The sequence below is a fragment of the Gavialis gangeticus genome, unplaced genomic scaffold (assembly GCF_001723915.1).
Source record: "Gavialis gangeticus isolate Ggan-Ray unplaced genomic scaffold, GavGan_comp1, whole genome shotgun sequence".
NCBI classification, from domain to species: Eukaryota; Metazoa; Chordata; order Crocodylia; family Gavialidae; genus Gavialis; species Gavialis gangeticus.
This window is the reverse complement of record NW_017728997.1, coordinates 19,433,508-19,452,934: the sequence shown is the minus strand read 5'-3', so window position 1 is coordinate 19,452,934 and position 19,427 is coordinate 19,433,508. Positions and strand designations below refer to the sequence as shown.

The 19,427-nt window shown below is 53.8% G+C and overlaps 1 protein-coding gene across 2 annotated transcripts in view; it reads left to right on the top strand.

Annotated features, from left to right (window-relative positions):
- The window catches only part of SETD5 (SET domain containing 5), a 71,814-nt gene that overhangs the window by 34,506 nt on the left and 17,881 nt on the right, over positions 1-19,427 (top strand). For both annotated transcript variants that reach the window (XM_019504896.1, XM_019504895.1), the window contains 8 exons: positions 750-1,013; positions 1,765-2,085; positions 4,001-4,243; positions 9,432-9,561; positions 12,356-12,591; positions 15,502-15,558; positions 17,029-17,499; positions 18,636-18,919. In XM_019504896.1, the coding sequence (XP_019360441.1) occupies positions 750-1,013; positions 1,765-2,085; positions 4,001-4,243; positions 9,432-9,561; positions 12,356-12,591; positions 15,502-15,558; positions 17,029-17,499; positions 18,636-18,919 (2,006 nt within the window). The remainder of the gene's footprint in view (positions 1-749; positions 1,014-1,764; positions 2,086-4,000; positions 4,244-9,431; positions 9,562-12,355; positions 12,592-15,501; positions 15,559-17,028; positions 17,500-18,635; positions 18,920-19,427) is intronic.

The following is a 19,427-nucleotide window of genomic DNA, read 5'->3' as shown; positions in this document are numbered from 1 at the left end:
TACCTGTCTGACCATGGGGTAAAATTCCTTCCTGACCACAAATGTGGTGATCGGTCTGACCCTGAGTGCAGGGGCAAGACTCTGGGTGTCTTGCCCCGGCAATATTATTTAAATATTGTTTCTCCTTCGGGGCCTACCTCATGTGCGCCTGCCTTTTATTTATCTTCCATTTATGCATCTTCCATTTCTGCTCCTGAACCAGAAACATTTGCACGTGAAAATAAGGCAACTCAGCAATGGAGCTTTTACTTTCTTTTCCACCTGTCTAATAAATATCTCCCCCCTCCCTCCTTGCTTTGGCCTTCCACTGCTGACCTAATTCCAGCTAACTCATGTCTTTGTCTGCCCCTTGGAGTAGCAGCCTTTGTCTTTCTTTGCAGCATAAGTCCCTTGTCCTCTGGGAATCAAAGTATCTTCACTTTATTTAGGTCTTCTTGGTCCAGGCATCATTCCTTCGGGACACAAATATCACTTGCCCTTTCCTCTTTGTCTCTCCATCAGCCTCTGACACTTGTTGTTTTCTCTACCTTGCCTCTTCAGTCTGAGTCTTCCCCATCTCGTGCACTTTAGTTATTCAAACCAGCACGTGTGTCCCTGATAACTCTTGCGTTACATTTCTGAACCATAAGCATAGGTGCCACGTAGCCTAATGTGGGCAAGCAACCCTGCTGCCCCTGGTCACTGAGCAAACGTGTGAGGATGCTGTTCTTGCCCACGGAGCTGATCTGACCCTTTCTTTTGTGCCTTAGTCCCGGGAAGAGAGGAAAGTGGAAGCCATCATGCACATGTTTGAAAACTTGGAAAAGAGGAAGAGGAGGCGAGAGCAGCCCTCAGACAGGAGCAGCACAGACACAGAGCTTCCTGCTAATCCTGAGGCCTCTGAGCTGGAGGAAATAAAAACAGACACTCCTGAAATTGAAGACAGCAGCCCAGCGTTGAGTGCAGCCCCTCCAAACATTTCCAACAGCAGCAGCAGTGTTGGGGTGAACACCCGGAGGTCTGCCCAGGCAGTGGTAAGAGGAGGGTATGGATGTTCTGTAGCTTCCACCAACCCCTGCCCCTTGAGGCCTTTTCAAGGGGTCATAGCTGAGCATGGGGCTTCACCTTCTTTAGTTCAGATAGTCCGTGGGCTGGGTCTGGCCCGTGGAGTGGGGGTTTTGGTGACACGGGGCTTTACCCATGTGGCTCTGCAGCTGGGCAACAGAGAGAAGGAGCAACAGCAGCAGTGGCTGGGGGCTAGAGCCGGCCCACCTAAGACCCGAGATGCGTCATTACAACCTGCTGTCGGGAAACCTCCGTCTTAGTGCATTGAAGTGGCATCCAGCTGGAACAACAAAGTATTTGCTTGTAATTGCTCATTGGCCAATTGGCCGCAGGTCTCCCATGTGGGAGCCGGAGGCATCATCTGGGATTAGATCTCTGCCCACAAAGCCCACAGCTGGGCAGCTGCTTGCTAAAAGGAGGCAAGCCTTGTGTTGCTTTTTCCTGATGTGTCTCTGGCTGAGACTGAGATCACTCCTAGCTATGTCAGTCCCTAGGTGCCCTTTCCTGCAGATGGGGGGAGTCAACTGAGGCACAAACGTGATTTTTTTCCAGCCTTTCCTAGGTATTCTCAGAGCCATTGCCCTGCCTTAGTGCCAGTAGGGACCACCTCATCGGCATCAGCGTGTAACCCCATCGTTCCTCACTTGTGTGCGCAGAAAGAAGGTGGGAGGGGGAAGGAGCCATAGAAGTGTTGCGACTGATGGCAGGTTCGTGTTGTAGGATGCAGTTCCAGAGAAGCTGGTCACTAAACCAGCTCCAGCCAAACCTTCCAGGCCTCGTCCCAAAAGCCGCTTTTCCCGGTACCGGACTAGTTCGGCACAAAGGTTGAGAAGGCAGAAGCAGGCCAGTTCCCAGCAAGCTGAGCTCTCCCAAGCTGTTCCTGAAGAGGGAAGCAGTGTCAGCTTGTTAACCACAGCAGACGTCAGCACCACAGAAGGTCCAGGAGAAAACAGGCACCTGGTGGGGCCTGACCCAGCTGTGATCCTGCCTGTGGGTGCTCAGTCCAGCCGGGCCACAGGGAAATACCCCAAAACTAAAAAGGTAAATGGGGAGCCAGACTCCTACACTGGCAGGGGCTGGGTGCTGCAGGGCCCCTCAGGCGGACTGGGAAATGGAAAGCGAGTTTGGGAGACTCGCAATTGATCTGATGCGCGGAATTATCCTTCTTGGTTGTATTACCATTGCAGCTGGGAGCTCCAGTCGTGGCCTAGGGCCCTGCTGTGCTGGGCGTTGTACGAACACGGAACAAAGACGTTCCCCTCCCCAGAGAGCTTATAATGGAAGTATCAGACAAGAATACGGAAAGATCGATGCAGACTGGAGCCCAAGAAAACAGCGACAGCTTGGGTCCACAGGATGGGCAGTGCCCTCAGCACACAGCAGCAGCCCAGCCTCTGTCAGGGTTTTGTAGGCATCAAAGCAAAGAAGGGATTTGAAGGAAGACACTGAGACAGCTTTGTGGGTGTTCACAGGGAGCTGCTTCCCAAGCGTGAGGGCAGCGTGGGGGGAAAGTGCTGAGTGGCGTGTTTACGTGATGCCAAAGGCAGGAGGGAGTAGATGCCTCATTGCTAGATAAAGTGATAAGTAGGGTTGGGGCAGGCAGTGAAGTGCTTCAAAAGTACATGCAGCACCTTGGGGAGAGAGAGAGAAAAGGGGGAGCCTGGGGGAGGGGCTGTGGAGCAAGGGCAATGAGCTGAGAACCGCATACCTCCAAACTGGTGCTGCCAAGGTGCTTTTGTCAAGGCCAGGGCCAGGGAGGCTTCAGTAGTCGGCAAGATGCTGAAAGCCTGGAGGAAAGCTCTAGTGATGCAGCAGGACGGGAAAGGCTGTGCCGGAGTGGCTATGCAGAAAGAATCTCCAAGCCTTAAATGTAGCTGGGATGGGAGCACGTCAGCAGAGGTCCAGATGGAAGAGTCCCGAGCCGCAGGCTTGAATAACTGGTGGAAGTGATGGCCAGTGTAGAGGGATTGAGGGGGCGGGGATGGAGGAGCGGGGGCTCTTTTTGCCCTGTCGAGCTCAGATAGACACCTGCTCCTCCATGAGATGCGAGAGGTGCAATGTGGATTCTGGTCTGGAGCAGAGGTCTGAGTCCGCTGCCTGGTAGTGGTAAATGAATGTGTATTTACAAGTGAGATTGCCGGGAGATGAGTGTAGGGGGAGAAGAGAAGGGGACCAAGGACAGCCCCGTGGAGTGAGGAGGAGAACCAGGAAAGAGGGGAGTCGCAGAGGCCAGGGCAGGTTGGAGGAGAACGTTTCGTGAAGAAGACCGTGGTCAGTTGTCAGAGGCAAGGTGAGGATGGTGTACTAGTCCTGTGATTTGGCTGAGAAGCCACTGAAAACTTAAGTAAGGGCAGTGGAGCATGAGGTCAGAAGCTGGGTCAGTGTCTAAAATGGAGCTGGCAGAAAGGAGCTCCAGGCAAGGCTGTAGGCAGCTGATTCAGCAAGGCTCAAAGAGGAGGGGCAGGGAGATGCAGCAGCAGTGGGAAAGGAAAGCAGGGTCAACGGGGACTTTTGCAGTGGGAAGAACCTGAATCAGGCTTGTGTTGAGAGGAAAGGGCCAGAGGAGAGGAGTGAAGGCCTGGAGGTGAAGGGCAGGGTCTCTGAGGAGACGGCGTGAGCTGATCAGGAGGGGAGCAGGCTGTGGAGAGAGCTGTGGCAGGGGAGAGGTGAACCTGGGGGTTGGGGGTAGGAGGTCAATATTGTGTCAGGTTTGTCTGGGGAAAAAGCCACATCCTGTTCAGAGATTTCCCAGCCTGTTCCCCAAGGCCTGCGTTGTCTGTGGTGAGACTATATCAGTGCGTCACCCCTGTGCACTTGCCGCAGAGCTGAGCTGAACTGTCCAGGGCAGCTTCCCCACACAGCGCCTTGCCTACCTGTCCTGCTACTTCTGTCATCGTCCTGTCCTATCCCATCCTGCTGCCCCCCCCCCCATACTCAGGACTATTCTCTGCTTCAGTATCTAGTTACAGAGTGGCTGAACGACAAGGCGGAGAAGCAGGAGTGCCCCATCGAGTGCCCTCTGCGCATTACCACGGACCCAACGGTTCTGGCAACAACCCTCAACATGCTCCCTGGTCTTTCCCACTCCCCGCTGATTTGTACCACCCCCAAACACTACATCCGCTTTGGCTCCCCCTTCAACCCCGAGAGACGCCGAAGGCCTCTGCTGCTGGATGGGATGTACAGTTCCTGTAAAAAGGTGCGTGTGCTTGCATCATCTTCCTTTGATCCTCTGGCACGCGCCCCCTTTCCTGTGCTCCTGCAGGCCTGCTGAGTCCAGTCCAGTTTAGTTGGTGTCTTCCTGGGATGAGTCAGGCCTGCCCTGAGCATGGGCACGTAGGCCAAAGCTGATGGAGCTGAGGAGAGGGGCTTGCTGTGCAATGGTGCATGTGCTTAGGCTCCTTGTGGGCAGTTTCCACCTCTCCCAGAAAACCGAGTGGCAGCAGAGAATGAAGCTGAATGTGTCTGGGGTGTCCCCAGGACGGGGGAGCGGAGGAAGGGAGGACACAGGGCTGAGGAGAAGCAGAGAAGAGCATTCTTCCTTGCATGCACTCACAGTGAGAAGCTGCCCTGGAAGCAGTCTGGGGGCAGGGAGCCTGGTTTCTCCAACTCTGACCAGCGAATTGTTCTCTCATCCCTTCTGTCGCACTGGAGCTTAGTCTCTGGAGCCTCTGAGCTCCAGTGGGAGTCGGCCAGTTCCACCCCTTAGATCAGGAATAGGGTGTGGAGGGTCCGGTCCCAGGGTGCCTGCTTAGATATCACTCTGATGCTCAGGTGTCAGCCCAGCTGAAAGGCCTGGCACCTCAAGCTGGCCCCACCTCCCTCCATGGCAGTGGGAAACAGGTGGCTCAGGCAGCTCCGCAGCAGCTGGAGTGCGTGGGTGTTTGATCCTTCAGTGTAACTTCAGGCCATGCCCCAGCAGAGAAAGATGGGTGTTGGTCAGCCGATTGGATCAGGGGTGGGCAAAATGCGGCCCGGGGACCAGATGTGACCCGCCAGGCTGTTGTATCTGGCCCGTGGGGCCCCTAAAAAATTTAGAAAATTAAGATTAATCTACCCTGGGCTGCCTGTCACGCAGCCCTCGATGGCTTTCGGAAACTCAGTGAGTGGCCCTCCACCCAAAATAATTGCCCGCCCCTGGCTTGGATAGATGGCTCTAGTGGACTGGCCTTCCCTAAGGGTTGGATCTAAGTCTGTGTTGAGAGTAGTTGCCACAAGCCTGCAGGCCTCTCCCGTGCAAGGGGTTGTGAAATGGGACTTGGTCCTGTCTGTCAGCATTGGTGATGTGCATGGTCAGGGCTACAGCAGCTGCCTGTTGACCAGCAGCATGGTTCCAGTTGAGTTAGTGACTGTGGACGGGGCGAGCTCCTCTGCTGCCCTTGTTGGAAGAGTGGCACAGTCTGCGCAGTGGACATGTCCTCCACATCCTTAGTGCCACCGTCCCTTGAGAGAGCTGCTGCTGGAATCTCCCATATAGCTGAGATTGGGCTCTCAGGCTGCAGCAAGTGAACGAATTCAGAGCCCACTGTGAGGGTTGGCAACCTCATCTCTCCAGGGATGATTCTCCACCCCTGCATGTCTGCAGGAGAAACCAGGCTGTGTATGCTAGTCAGCTGGGAAGCAGCAGCAGGTAGGGACCTTCAGACAGACTGGCAGATTGCACCTCATTTGCAGTCCCTCTTAGCAGAACCATCTGTCCCTGCTTATCCCCCAGTTCCTTTGGGATTTATTTTTGTCTCTCTCTGGGCATCTCAGTGCCTCCCTGAGGGTCCTCTCTGCTTTCCCAGTCTTGGTGCTCTTTAAAAGCCAGCACCAGCACTTAGCGCATGCTTTTTGGTCCTTTCCGTGGGGAGTTCCCCCTCTTTGGGTCCTTCAGAGAAGTTTTACCTCGCTGCTTCCGTCTTCAGTTAATCCCTTGTCACACAGATAGGCCACCTAGAAAAGCAGCCATTACCTCTCTGGGGCACTCTGTTAAAGTTACCACTAAAATTACCTGGGTCTATCCTCTCCTGCTTGGTTGGGAATGACTTAACTGTCCAGTGCTGGCTGGAGATCATAGCACACTTGGCATCTTGACTTTGGAAGATCTGGTAATTTAACGAGGAGATGCATAGATTTCCAGTATGTTTCACAGGGACTCTCTGTCTATACCATCCAGTACAGGAAGAGGCTTGTACTTGAGACTTGCTGTTGGTAGTATTGCAGCTTCTGTTCAGACTGTCTCCAGGAGTTTCCCTGGGACTGACGGTAATGTGATCCATACCAGTGACAGTTGCTCAGATCCCTTTTCTAGGTAGTCGTCTGATGCTTCATATTTTACACCTGTCTGGGGTGGATGCTGGCTTGCACTCAGCTGAAGAGCTAGGGCAGCGTTTTCATTCCAGTGCGGCAGATCTGAAGAGGTTTCATCCTGGCCCTGCTGTCTGAGTGCTCTTCAGTTTGTTGAAAGATGCTTTAAGTTCTTGCAAGGCAACTTCCTTCCAAACTGTTACATTCTTGCATCTTACCTACATTGCCATAACTGATTTCTGTTTCCAGTGGAGGCCTTCCTAATAGTGATGGCTCTATCTGTCTTTGTATTTATTCCTTGGTGTAGTGGGGGCGATTTCTTTTTTGCTTTTACTGCTGCTGGCAGTGGTGACCAGTCACCTGCAAGCGTTTCTTTGTAGCTTGGTAGAGTTTCATAACCCCCCTTGTTGTTTTTGTTTTTGTTTTGTTTTGTTTTTTGGCTGCCACATCCACTTTGCAGCCCTGTCTCTTAATATGTTTGCTTCTCTCTTGCTAAACATTTACCAGTTACCTGTATCCTCTTTCCATTGGTTCCTTTCCTCTGGCCCCTTAGCACTGAAGCAGTTTACTTTTGCTTGTTTTCCACTCATCTGCCCCACCCTTGGAGAATCCAAACATGTCCTCAGCTGCGTGTGCATTGGTGATGGGTCTCCAAGCCTTCTCTGTCACCAAAGAGGGAATTCAATTCCCACCCAGTCTGATAATGTTTATAAAGACAGCAAGCAGACGGATTCGTGCGTCTTGTCCTGCACAGGGGGCTGGGGCCCAGGCAGACCTGCAGTTCTCCTAGGTTTCCCAAAACAGCAAAGTGACCTGAGGCAAGCTCCTTGCTGTATCTCAGTTTACGTGTCTGGGCAACGGGGACGCTCTCAGTACGTGTCTGTGTGGTGTGCACGTGCCTTGTGACTGAGAGATTGGCATCTGTCAGGGCAGGGCAGGGCACGTGCCTATCCCAGTGGACATGGTGGTTCAGAAGATTCTGATTCTTAGTGCCCATGCCCTCCTGCCAGATGCGTGCCAGCTGCAGCCTCTTAAAGAATCATTGTTACTGCAGAGCAGCTCTTCTGTTCTCCTCGTGTACATGTCAGTGAAGCTGCTGTCCCAGGCCCAGCCTGTCTGGTGCGTGTGAACTCAGAGACTTTAGTGCAGGAGCCCACACACACTGTGCGGTGTTGCAGGAGTCCCATGAGAGGCCAGGGGCTGCATTCTGTCCCTCCAGGAGTCAGCAGCCATTTGATGGACTTTCTCAGCAAGCAGTCTGTCTGAGCACAAGTGGCTGCTGTAGAAATCCAACCGTAGGTCATCGTCCCATCAGCGGGGGCTCTGCTGCTTGACCTGCTTGTCATCCAGAATGACAGCGGATATCCACGACCGTGTTCCAGAGAGGCCGTGAGACTTGAGATCATGGCTGGTTGCTTTTCTTCTGCAGTGGAACTGAAACCTCTTATGCACCTTCTCAGGGTTCCCACTAATACCCATGGTGTCTGCCAGAGCCAGGAGAAGCCAGGTCAGACTTACCTGCCTGTCTCCCTGCTGACCAAGGCAATGACTGCCGCAGTGAACTGTGGGAAGAGAGCTCCTCCCTTGCAGGTTCAGGACCTCCTGTCGCAGACGGCAGGTCTTCTATCCTGGGGTTCTACAGGGCAAACTAGTGCAGCACATTTGGTCTTAGGGCCTATTAACTGCAGCTAAAATTCTCTAGACTTTAATGTAGCTCAATGTGGGTCCATCTAGCAGCATTAAATAGGTCACCCAGCACTGTAGTCAGAGTAGTCTTCTCTAGTTTGAAGGACCACGCGAATGATTAAGGGGCTGGAGGACAAACCTTATGAGGAAAGACCAAGGGATCTAGGACTGTTCATCCTGGGGAGGGAAAGACTGAGGTGGGACTTAGTGGCCATCTATAAGTGTGTAAGGGGCGACTGTCAGGAGCTGGCAGAAAAAACGTTCACTAGGGTGCCCCAGGGGAGGACAAGGAGCAATGGCGATAAACTGTTAGAGAAAGGTTTCAGGCTGGATATAAGAAACAACTTCTTTACGGTGAGGGTGACCAGAATCTGGAGCAGACTTCCCAGGGAGGTGATGCAGTCTCCAGCCTTGGAAGTCTTCGAGTGGAGACTGGACAGACACCTTGCTGGGATCATTTGATCTCAGCAGTATTCTTGCCCAGAGCGGGAGGGTTGGACTCTATCTTTTGAGGTCCCTTCCAGCCCTTAATTTCTATGATTCTTATCAGGTGGCACGACACTTCTGAAGAGCCTCGATATACAGGCTCTGTTGTGGGACCACAGCCTCGCCCCTTTGGCTTATGAGGAGCCCCTGTTGGATGCTCTTTCTGCTCTTGCTCTCACAATAGTAGCCATCTCCTTAGCCAGGAGAGAAGCAAGCTTCAGGCTCTCGTGGTGGAGCTGCAGTACACCATATTCTACACAGATCTGGTACCAAGACCTGCCAGAAAATTGCGTCCCTGGGCAGTTCAGAACGACACTTGTAGCAGTGGGTGAGGTCCCCTGTGCTCTTCCCGAAGTGGTACTCTGTGCTGGGGAAGGAACAACTCTGGATACATCTAGAGCTTGACAGTACTGAAGTGACAGAACCATTTCTTTCAGACTCTGCTAATGCACATTTCTGGCTACTCCAAGAGACAGATGTTTTCATCTCAAAGACAGTCAAGGTAGCACTTTTTTCTGTCCCATTGTATTGCCAGGATTCCCCTCCTATATGTGAAGCAGGGCCTTGTCCAGAAGGCAGATTTTTAAGGCAAATTCTAAATACTTACACTTCCATTAGCTCAATTTTTCAAATAAAACCTGACCTTAAGAACTCCCTAACTGCTGGGTTCGTGCCTCCTACCTTCTTAAAAATGTCTTTACCCTTCCATTGCAGACAGGTTTATAACCTTTAGCACCTGTCTCATCGAGCATTCCTCTTCAAAGCCATTCATAAGTCTTTGGGCTCAGCCTTCACATCTCCATCACACCAAGCATTCTTCCCAAAAAGAAGATGGAGCCTGAGACTGCGCTCCTGTGCGAGTCCTGCAGCAGTTCCTGTGAAGCAGCAGAGGGACTGCATAATGACATGGTCTTGTTCTGTTGCAGCGTTGGATGAAGCAAGCCCTGGAAGAAGGGATGACTCAGACCTCATCAGCTCCACAAGAAAGCAGAACCCAGTGTCTATACCAAAGCAATGAGAGCAGCAACTCTTCCAGCATCTGCAAGGACAACACAGGTACGTGTCCAGCATGTGGTGAACTCATAGGCTGGTGAGGCTAGCTGATGCATGGATTGAAAGCAAGGCTTTGGAAGTGTGTGCTGTAGCAGGGTGTACTGCCCCTGGCAGATGCAGGAGCCCTTTTCCTCATCTGAACCAGGCCCTTTGTTTATGTCCCTTTGGTTTGTGTCCAGAGAACACGCAGCCTTTCATGTGCAGGGAAACGAGTGCGGCTTCTCTTCACAGCAACCCAGCAGTGAACATGTAGACCAGCTTCTGGCTCCTCTGCAGGCCTCAGGCCCAAAGTGTGCTCTGTCCCAGGCCACGGGTCTCAGCCTTGCAGCCTTCCTCTCTCTGTCTTCCCCTTCCTCTACAGACCCTGGGAGAGGGGCATCTCTGGTGTGGTGCATGTCCATCCTTCTGCACCTCCTCTCTCCTTCCTCTCCCCAGCCTCCCTTCCTGGGGAGCCTCTTATTTCCTGTGGCCAGCCAGTTATCCATGTCAGCCGGCCAGCTTTCCTCAGCAGGCTTGCAGTCCCCTTGCTTGTCTACAGCTGGGTGGCGGCATCTGGACTAGCTGCCTGGTGCAGCTCCTTCCCAGCAGGCTTGCAGCCTGCTCCATGCACTAGCATGTGTTGGCCCAGGACAGTGGCTGGTGAGAAACGCTGCACTGCTGCATGTCCATTTCCATTTCCCCAGGTCCCTTCTAGCTGGAGGTTGCCTACGCTGCCCCAACACCTTATGGCAGCGGGATGGTACTGAACCTTGCAAAACGATCACCAGGGTCGTATAGTACAGTGCCAAGGAGAACAGGGCCATCCCTTTGAGCGTGATGCCATTAGAGTGGCAGCTGGACAGTCTAATCTGTGCTGAGAATTAACAGTCAGTAGAGAATTATGCAGCAGGTACCTAAAATACTGGCATTTAAATCTGAGAAAAGCAATAGCAGAGTTGTTAAATAGTTCACTTGCATCTGTCTTTACAGAGGAAGAGGGCGGAGATCTGCCCAAGTCAGGAATCAGTTTTCCAAGGACGACAGACGAGCAGTTAGACAGTGTACAATTAACAACAGAGTTGGTTATTAAAAGGTTAGATGCATTTAATGTGAACAAAGCAGGAGATTCTGAATAATGCACATCCCTGAGCAAGACCTGAAAGGGGTGAGCAAGACCATTAGGGAAATTCTAAAGGGCAAAGCCGAGTGAATTGTTTGGCATCAGAGTCTGAGACTTGGGAAAGGTCAAACGTAACAGCATCCCTTCACAAAAGTCACAAGACCAGCAACCTGGGAGAGGCCAGTCCCTAGGATTTCCCCAAGACTGGCATTCCTCTCTCTCAGGCCTGGTAGCTGAGGCCCTGTGGAGCCAGCTGGCAAGGGAGTGTGTGGAAGTTCCCTTGTGAAGTGGCTGGAACATGAGGAGAGGGACTTGCTGTTTGGAGATGGTGTAGGTTGAGGTTGACAGGATTTGGTGGTGCAGGCGAATGGCTGTCGTTTGAGCTCAGGGGAGGGGAAGTAGGAAGCTGGGAGCAGAAAATGGAGGGCAGTGCAGCTGTAGTCTGTCCCCAGGGGCAAAGGGGTTGGGAGCAGTGTCCAGTGGATCAGAGTCTTCATTTGTGTTGGCGCTGAACTGGCCGAGGGGCTGAGTGTATAGGTGACCCTTGCATGGGACAGTGTGAGGAGCGAGGGGCACGCAGGCGGTTTGCAAAGGGAGGCAGAGGGGGAGGGGTCACTGGGTCACAGTGGGAAAGAAGGTCAGTGGTGCCCGGTGTAACAGGCTGCCTGCACTGAGCCTGGTGCACTGGGGCCTGAGGTGAGGAAGCAGCAGAACTGGCAGCCTGAACACCTGTGCGAGAGCCTGGCCCTAAAGGAAGGGAAGGCCTGGGGGTTCTCCCGGAACAGGAGACTCGCAGTCGCCAGGTCAGGACCTGTTCCAGCCGGGAAGGAGCTCAAAAGCCTGCAAAGAGAGTGGACACCGGAGAGGTGCAGAGCATGGGGGAGCTGGGGGCCAGTGGGAGGCTCCTCGGGAGATGCGTGGGAGCAGAGGCTGGGTACAGCAGAGCCAGCAAGGCAGCACGTGCAAGGCAGAGAAGTTGCCCAGGCTGGGGCTGCGGGGTGGGCATAGCATGCTGTTGCGGGGGGGAGGGGATGGAGGCTGTGGTGGGAGGTGGTGCTGAGCTGGCCGAAACCTTCCCTGGCCCGCTGCTTGAGGAGCCGTGCAGTTCCAGCAGCATCACAGCTGCGCAGCTTGCTTCTGCCTTCGCCACGTTGGTCTTAAACCCCCAAAGGCTTCTGGGCACTTCCCAGAAAAGTGCAGCCTGGCTCTGTGCCCTGAGAAGCTCACAAGCAGTGGAGTAAACGAAGAGGCCCTGCACCTCGGAGCAGTGTGAGGGGGCCAGGGTCTTTCTCAGTGGGAATGAGCGCTCCTGGGGCTGTATTTTATCCGGGCTGCTGAGATCAGCTGGGGAGAACTGAGCTGCACCGTGGTGCATCTGTGACGTGCCAGAGTAGATTTTTTCTTGTCTTTTGTCAGGTGGAGGCCCTCAGAGGCAACCTCTCTCCTTGTTCCAGCCTCTCTGGCTCCTTCCCCCAGTGAGCTTTGACCTTTCCCACATTCCACTTCTAGCACTTGGACTGTTAGTCTCCCTTCGTGACTGACACGCAGACTTGCGTAGCACCACCTCTTCTGGGGCTGGAGCGTGGGTGCTGGTGCCTCCTCAGCCATAGGGGTCTGGAATGGGCGGGCTGCCGCCAGGGTGAGGGGCAGGGAGAGTGGCAGTGCAGCACGATCCTCCATGCAGTTCATGTTCTGCAGACTTGCTGAGCCCCCTGAAGAAGTGGAAGTCCCGCTATCTGATGGAGCAGAACGTTACCAAGTTGCTGAGGCCTCTGTCTCCTGTCCCTTCCGTTCCTGGCTCCATGAGCCCACAGCTTCCCACACCCTGCTCGTCCGTGCCGGGAGAGGAGGAATGTCGCAATGGTTATGGCGTGATGTTCTCGCCCATTCCCTCCCTGGCTGCGAGTCGCTGCAATACTCCACTACAGTTTGAGGTAAGTCTGAGTAGAGGTCCGCCCACTCAGGAAGGGGGTGGACATGAGCATGTGTACCTGGAGCTGCGCTGGGGACTCCTGCCCTCACGCCTGTGGTTGGATTCCTAGCTAAGACTCCCAGTGCCCCACTGCAGGGCAGCTGGTGCCTTTATCCTCTGTTCCACCTGTGGCTGTAGCCACTCTTGCTCCTGGAAGCTGTCAGAGATGTGTGGGCTCCTTCTCTCGTCCCTCTGCTGTGCAGCAGCCCCTCACTCTCCCAGGACAACACCTTGGTTTCTGCTCCCTTTTTCTCTGGACACAGCGTGGCAGCTGTCAGGTTCTCCAGAGACCACCCACTCACCCTGCATCCTGTCCAGCTGCAACCCCTTTCCCATTGCAGCCTTCTGAAACACCATGGTTTCCCTCCCTGCCTTGTGAGAATCCACACCCCCAAGCTCCCGGTGAGCGTCAGGCATCCCCTCCTCCCTCCCTTCTGCATGTACCATACACTTACCCAGGCCCGGGGGTATTAGAGATTCAGGTCCCAGCAGCCCCGGGACTGCCTGTATAGTTCTCTGTACCCAGCGCTGAGGGTCCCTTTGTATTTCCCCACTCGATACATATACATACCTTTTGATTTTTGTGGTGGCTTCTGTCTGCAGAATTGTAAGAGGTGTTAGAGCCCAGCAGGATAAGCGCCCATCCTGTCTGGAGCTTCCTCGTCTACTATGTCACGCTCCACCCCTGGCCATGACCAGCAGTAGTGCAGGAGGTGCCGGGGCTTTGGAGTTCTGTCTTTCCAGTATTGCTTCTCCTTCAGCAGTGGGACTCCCCAAACCTGCTGCTGCCTCCAGCATGCGCCTCCAAGCCCACCCAGAAGCACTCAGTGCAGTGAATGCCCACCTGTCCACTGGTGTGAGACTGCTCTGCAGAGATCCCTGCTCTGCCCAGCAGCAGTGCAGGCAGCCTCCATTGCTGAAGTTGTGTAGCTTAGTGCTTGCATTTTCACTTTGAGAGCTCTTTCTTGGGAGCTGTTGTGGAGGGGGTGTTGCACAACTTAGCGTTGTGACTCAAGCCTTGTTGAGCACTGCAGAGGGGGCTGGAAGCGATTCAGGAATGGAGCTGGAGCTGGAAACTGCTCCTGGGCTCTGCTGTGCTTTGAGGTGGAAGTTGAGGGTGAGTGCCAGGCACTGGGAGTCTAGCTACAGACTTCCAGTCTCATGTTCAGTGCTGTTGTCTCTTCCTGGTGCAGTGTGCAGCAGAAGTGTGCCCACAGAGATAGAAACCTTCCGCCTTCCCAGGCAGCCTCCTTCCCTCTGGGATAGGAGCCTAGCAGCTTTGTAGACCACAGTCGTCTATGTTCGGGCTTCTAAGGCCCACCCAGTGCTGCTCCTTTATAACACTTCGTGTCACCACTTCTAATTTGAGAGAATGCTTCTTGCCATGTATACAGATTGCATGCTTCAGTCCCATGACCACAGCTTCCAGGGGAAGAGAGCTGCAGGCAGGTCTTCAATCTGTTATCGGTGGGACAGGTTCCTTGTGAGAGAGCTGATGGTGATGATGAGCCATTGGCCTGGGGGGAGTCAGGTGCCTTTTTTAAACCCTGGTGTGAGTCCTGAAGAGTTAGGATAAAAGTGCCACTTTTGCAGAGCTACTTTCTGAATCAGTCAGCTACAGCTGCTCCTCTGGGGAACTTGTCCCACAAACTCCAGAAGCCACTAGCAGGTCAGGTGCTCAGAGGCAAGAGGCTGAGTTAACTCTAGACCAGTTGAGCCTAGAACAGGGGTGGGCAAAATGCGGCCCGCGGGCTGGATGTGGCCCACCAGGCCATTCTCTCTGGCCCACGGGGCCACTAAAAGATTAAGAAAATTAATATTTATCTGCCCTGGCTGCCTGTCACGCAGCCCTCTGGCTTGCTAGAACTAAGTGGCCTTCCGCCCGAAATATTTGCCCACCCCGGGCCCAGAAGTATGCCTCTCTGGGCTTCATTGGAATAGGGACTTTGAGAGTGGGGACCTGCACGTGCTCTGTCCCCATGGAACCCACCCATCACGTTGTCTTAGCTGGCCAGCGAGTTCTCAGTTCACACCACTTCATAGAATCACAGAATCATGAGTGGGAAGGGACCTCGACAGATCGTCGAGTCCGACCCCCTGCCATGGGCAGGAAGGAGCGCTGGGGGTGGCAGGGGTCATAAGACCCCAGCCAGGTGCCTGTCCAGTCTCCTCTTGAAGATTTCCAGGGAAGGTGAGAGCACTTGGTAGAGTATTCCTGGTTGCAAGGGTCGGGCCAGCCTTTCCCTATGTCCCTGGTGGTGCCCGACACCTGAGAGAGCCTCCCTCTCTCTGCCCTTATTGCAGGGGTGCTCTGTAATGTCCTTGCATTAGGTAGCCTGCTGTCCTTCGTTTGCATGCAGTGGCAATCCTGGCAGTTGTCTCACCCAGTTGGCACCTGACCGTACCGAAGAGGAAGCTTGGAGTGATTGAAGGCACTGTCTTTGTTTTCCTCCAGTGTGGAATCTCATTTCAGTCGCCTTTGGCTCAGGCAGGATCAAACCTTGCACACCAGCCTCCTCATGTCATTGGACTAAAGGCATACATGGATTGCTTTATATTTCCTGGTGCCAACCCCCTTGGCAGCATCAGTGGGAATATAAGGAAGCAGATACTTCTCTGTCTAACATCTCTTCTCTTCTCTGGTTTGGATACTAAGTTGTGGCATGGAACATGATAACCCCATCCTGTCTTTGCTTCCAGGAAGATTTAGAAACTCCTTAACCCACTGAGTTGCCCTCTAATCCCTGGGCAGGTCCCTTGGGGCAGCCTTCATGTAGAATAGCTGTGGCTAACCTCTGTGCTTTATTTTTATTTTATTTTGCTTCTTGACTTTTTAAGTAGATGAATAACAAGATGCTTTTCCCTCCTCTAGAACGTATCCTCCCCTGAGAGTTCCCCTGCGCATAGGCCCGAGTCCCTGTCACCAGAGGTAGTTATCACACCATCTCAATCATGCTCACGGCTGCGTGTGTGTGTGCGTGCACAAGGGAGGGTGGAAGGAGGGTGAGGGGTCTGTGAAGGAGAGTGAGAGGATGGGAGTGGGCCAGATGGGGCACGAGTCAGAGCAAAGCTGAGGAGAGACAGCAGGGTTATTGGAGACAACAGGCAGCCAGCTGGAATGGCTTGAGGAGCAGGCATGCATAGACCATCCTGCAGGTGTGGGGAGGGAGGCAGTGTGAAGAATTATTGTCTCAGTTATTGAGGTCCAGGGCAAAGGGCTGGCCCCACAAACACCACAGTCAGCCTCAGTCTCCACACCACAGATGTGGTTTGTGTAGTACCTTCGCCCCTGGCAATAAAGGAGCAGTGTGGGTGCTGGAATGGGAGGGTCCCCTCACAGGCTTGAACTGAAGGTCCCTGGAGCAATGGGAACTTTGTAGAGCCTTCTGTATTTTCATGGCTGGTTTTGACCAGCTTCTGAGCATGTGGTGCCATTCTTGACCTGCTCTGTTCAGCATGAACTGGTGCATGTACAGTCCCAGGGAAAGGCAGTCCAGGTGACTGCCTAGCAGTCAAAGGGCCAGAGGAGGGGAAGCAGCCGTGGCCCCTCCTGCAGGTCTAGCGGCAGCAGGGGGTTCCCTAGTGCTGGAGCCCAGCTGGTGCTCAGACACAGCACAGCGGTGCACCCACGCCCTCAAAAAGCAGGTTCCAGGAAGCTGTGAGTGCTTGGGGCTGTGATGCAGGAGGAAGGACACAGCTGCATGTCGTCTTTCCTGAGCCCTGCAGCGTGGCAGAGGGGATGCAGTCAAGTGTCTGGCCAGGAGGTTCCTCAGAAGGGATGCACTGGGGCAGGGGGTGGGGGTGTTGTCCTGGAGGAAGGGACTGCCGGATGCTGTGAATGGAGTGAAGGGGCCTCGGAGGCCAGATCTTGCTGTGGGCCAGCGTAGAGCAAGTAGGAGGAAGAGAGCATGGCATTCCTAGGCAGTGCGTAGCTGGGGAGGGATTGGGACAGCAGAGAGGTGGCTGATGGGGCAGCCAGCGAGTCATCAGGGCCCATGACCCAGGCTGTCCTTTCCGCAATGGCGCTGGCAGATAGCACTGCGTCTTCCCAGCAGTGCCGAAGGGCACAGGCAAATTGAAGATATCAGCTACGCTTCTTCAGCAAGTGCCTGGGGATGAGTGCTAGGGTCATCGCTCCATTTACAGAGAGAGCAGTTGAAGGGAAAGGGTTTTGCAGACTGGACAGCTTTGAATTAGCCTCTGATCCTCGATTCCCAGCCGGGTACATCTAGAAAGACTTCAGAGCAGTGCAGGGAAGGGCTGGGGCAGGGGAGGAGCTGAAAGCAGTGTTGTCATTGCATCAAGTGCTTCCGGACTTGACCTTTTTCTCTCCCACCTGTCTGCCTGTGTCCCCGATTCCCCCTCCCCTTCACCCCTCTGTTCTCATTGGATTTGCTAGCTCTGCCTTCGAACGGACATGGATTTGGCAAAGGGCGGATACCTGGATGCCAGTGCAAACGCCTGCCCAGAAAGGTCGTCGCTGCTCAGCTCTGGGCACTCTGATCTGGCTTCACAGGCCTCCATCAGCTCCGCTTCAGAGACCAGCTTCGCTGGGAAGAGCGGAGAAGCACAGCTGCTGCTACGGAGCTCAGATCAGGCTTTTCGGACAGAGTTTAACTTAATGTATGCCTTCTCACCCTTGAACGCGATGCCCCGTGTAGACAGTTTGTTGCGGGGGTCTGCTCAGGTCGGGGAGAAAAAGCCTTCCGGTTCAGAAGCGGGTTGCTGCAGCTCTCCTGCGGATGGATACTTCAGCAGACACGAGCCTGGGCTGCTTAAAGAAATGGTGCATGGATCTGTGTCTCCCTGTGGTGAGAAGGCTTGCGAAGGAGTCAGATCTGCCCCACAGAACCCCCCACAAAGGAAAAAGGCAAGTACCCCCTGCTGACTGTATCTGCAGGCAACAGGCATTGAGAGAAGTAGTATATACCAGTGAAGGCAAAAAAAAAAACAGGCCAGAAGGGCTGAGAGAGCAGATCGGCAGACAGAGTTCGACTAAGTGCGACGAACTGGGGAGAAAAGGTGAAAAGGCCCTAGGGGAGGGGGTAGAAAATTAGGTGAGGGTTTTTTTAATGAGCTGCAGGTAGGCCCAATGACATGGTCATGGCCCTGGAGCAAGGAGAGAGGAAAGCCCCCCTCTGTGATAAAATAACAGAACAGTGACAGCTTGGCTAGTGGTGATCAAACTGGATCACAGCCACACAGGGATGGCTGGAGAGGGGAAACAGGAGCCAGAGTTACTGAGCAGAGAGGGAGGAGCTGGGCCAGAGCCAGCAGCCATGGGACAGTGTTCAGAGAGGTGTAGGCTGCTTCTCTGGGACGCTTGTTGATGTTGAAATCGAATGGTCTTCCCAGGGAAGGGATGACAACCCCATTGTGTGGTCTTAGGGTGCTCAGATCCACACTAGTCAGTGTTACCACCAAATGCTTCTCTGGGTGGTAGGTTAACAACCACATGGGTCTGCATCTGACACAGTTGGAATGAAGTGAAAGGGGCATACCTAGCTGGGTGGCACTTTGTTTTTTTTTCAGAACGTTTATTGATGGAGCATGCCTGTACACATCTGCCAAGCCACAGCAGTGGCTCTTTCAGCAGTTACATCTTTTGCACGAAAGTAATTTCTGTTACTCCTTCCAGCATCCATGCGTTCTGCCTCGTGGGGCTTATTTCCTGCTCTGGGATGCACTTGCTGTGTGACTTCTGCATAAGTCATTCAGTCTCTGCCTCTGTCCTCTCACGTAGACCAGGGCTTTTCCTGCTGGCTTCACTCATGCTTGCAAAGTGCTTTGAGGTCCCTTGCAAATCATCACTTGTTTTCTGTGGGGCACTGTGCTACCAGCTCAACAGCCTATGTCCTGCAGGCCTCAGCAGCCAAGCGATGTGTATTTGCATAGTTAGTCAGTGCTTCTGGGACAGCGTCTGAGGGGTCAGGGGAATGCACCATCAGGGGCCTGCCGGGTAGCTGGTTTCTTTGTTTCCCAGGCTCACGGCTGCGTCTCTCCTAGGTCTCTCTGCTGGAATACCGCAAGCGGAAACAAGAAGCCAAGGAGGGTGGTGACTCAGTGCGGTGCACAGGGACTCCTACCCGGCAAGGCGGCAGCTGTGTGACTGACACGGATGCCAGCAGCCTGCAGGGCTCAGCACGTCGGACCCCGTCCTCCCCTCAAAGCAGCTTCTCCCCTTCTCATCCCTCCCTGCCTCATGTCGAGGAGATCAGCCCGCCAGACCAAAGAGGAGCTAGTTCCTCGACATTGCTCTGCAAGTCCCAGGACAACATCAGCAGCAGGTGGTGAGTGTTAGCTGTCTGTGCACAACTAGAGGTGCTTTGCAGGAAACAGGCCAGATTATTTCCCAGGGTCTCTCCCACTGAGATGTGCATCAGGACCTGCAAGCTAAGTGCAGTCACAGAGGCAGAAGGCACAGCCTGCGTACCCCCTGTGTTCAGCAGTCAGGCTGAAAGGCTCCAGGTGTGTCCTGAGTCTTGATCACAGTGGCCACAGCACCGTTCTTGGGGCTGGTTTGGGCCCTTCTGCCAGCATTGTAGGAGTTTGATTCTACATCACAGACTCACAGGAGCCTTTCAGCACTTCCTGCTTGTTGATGGTTCAGATGCCAGAAAGTAAAAATGAAATAGTATAAAGAGACCTTTTGTGTCCCCTTGTTCCCTGTGACCAGCGTGTTCTCCACACTCCAGGACCCTGATTTTGCCAAAGGGCTTGTACCATAGCCCTTTGCTGCTGGGCCTCTGCCCTCACAGTTCAGGCAGCCAGGACTCTGGCTCTTGCTGAAAAAGGAGA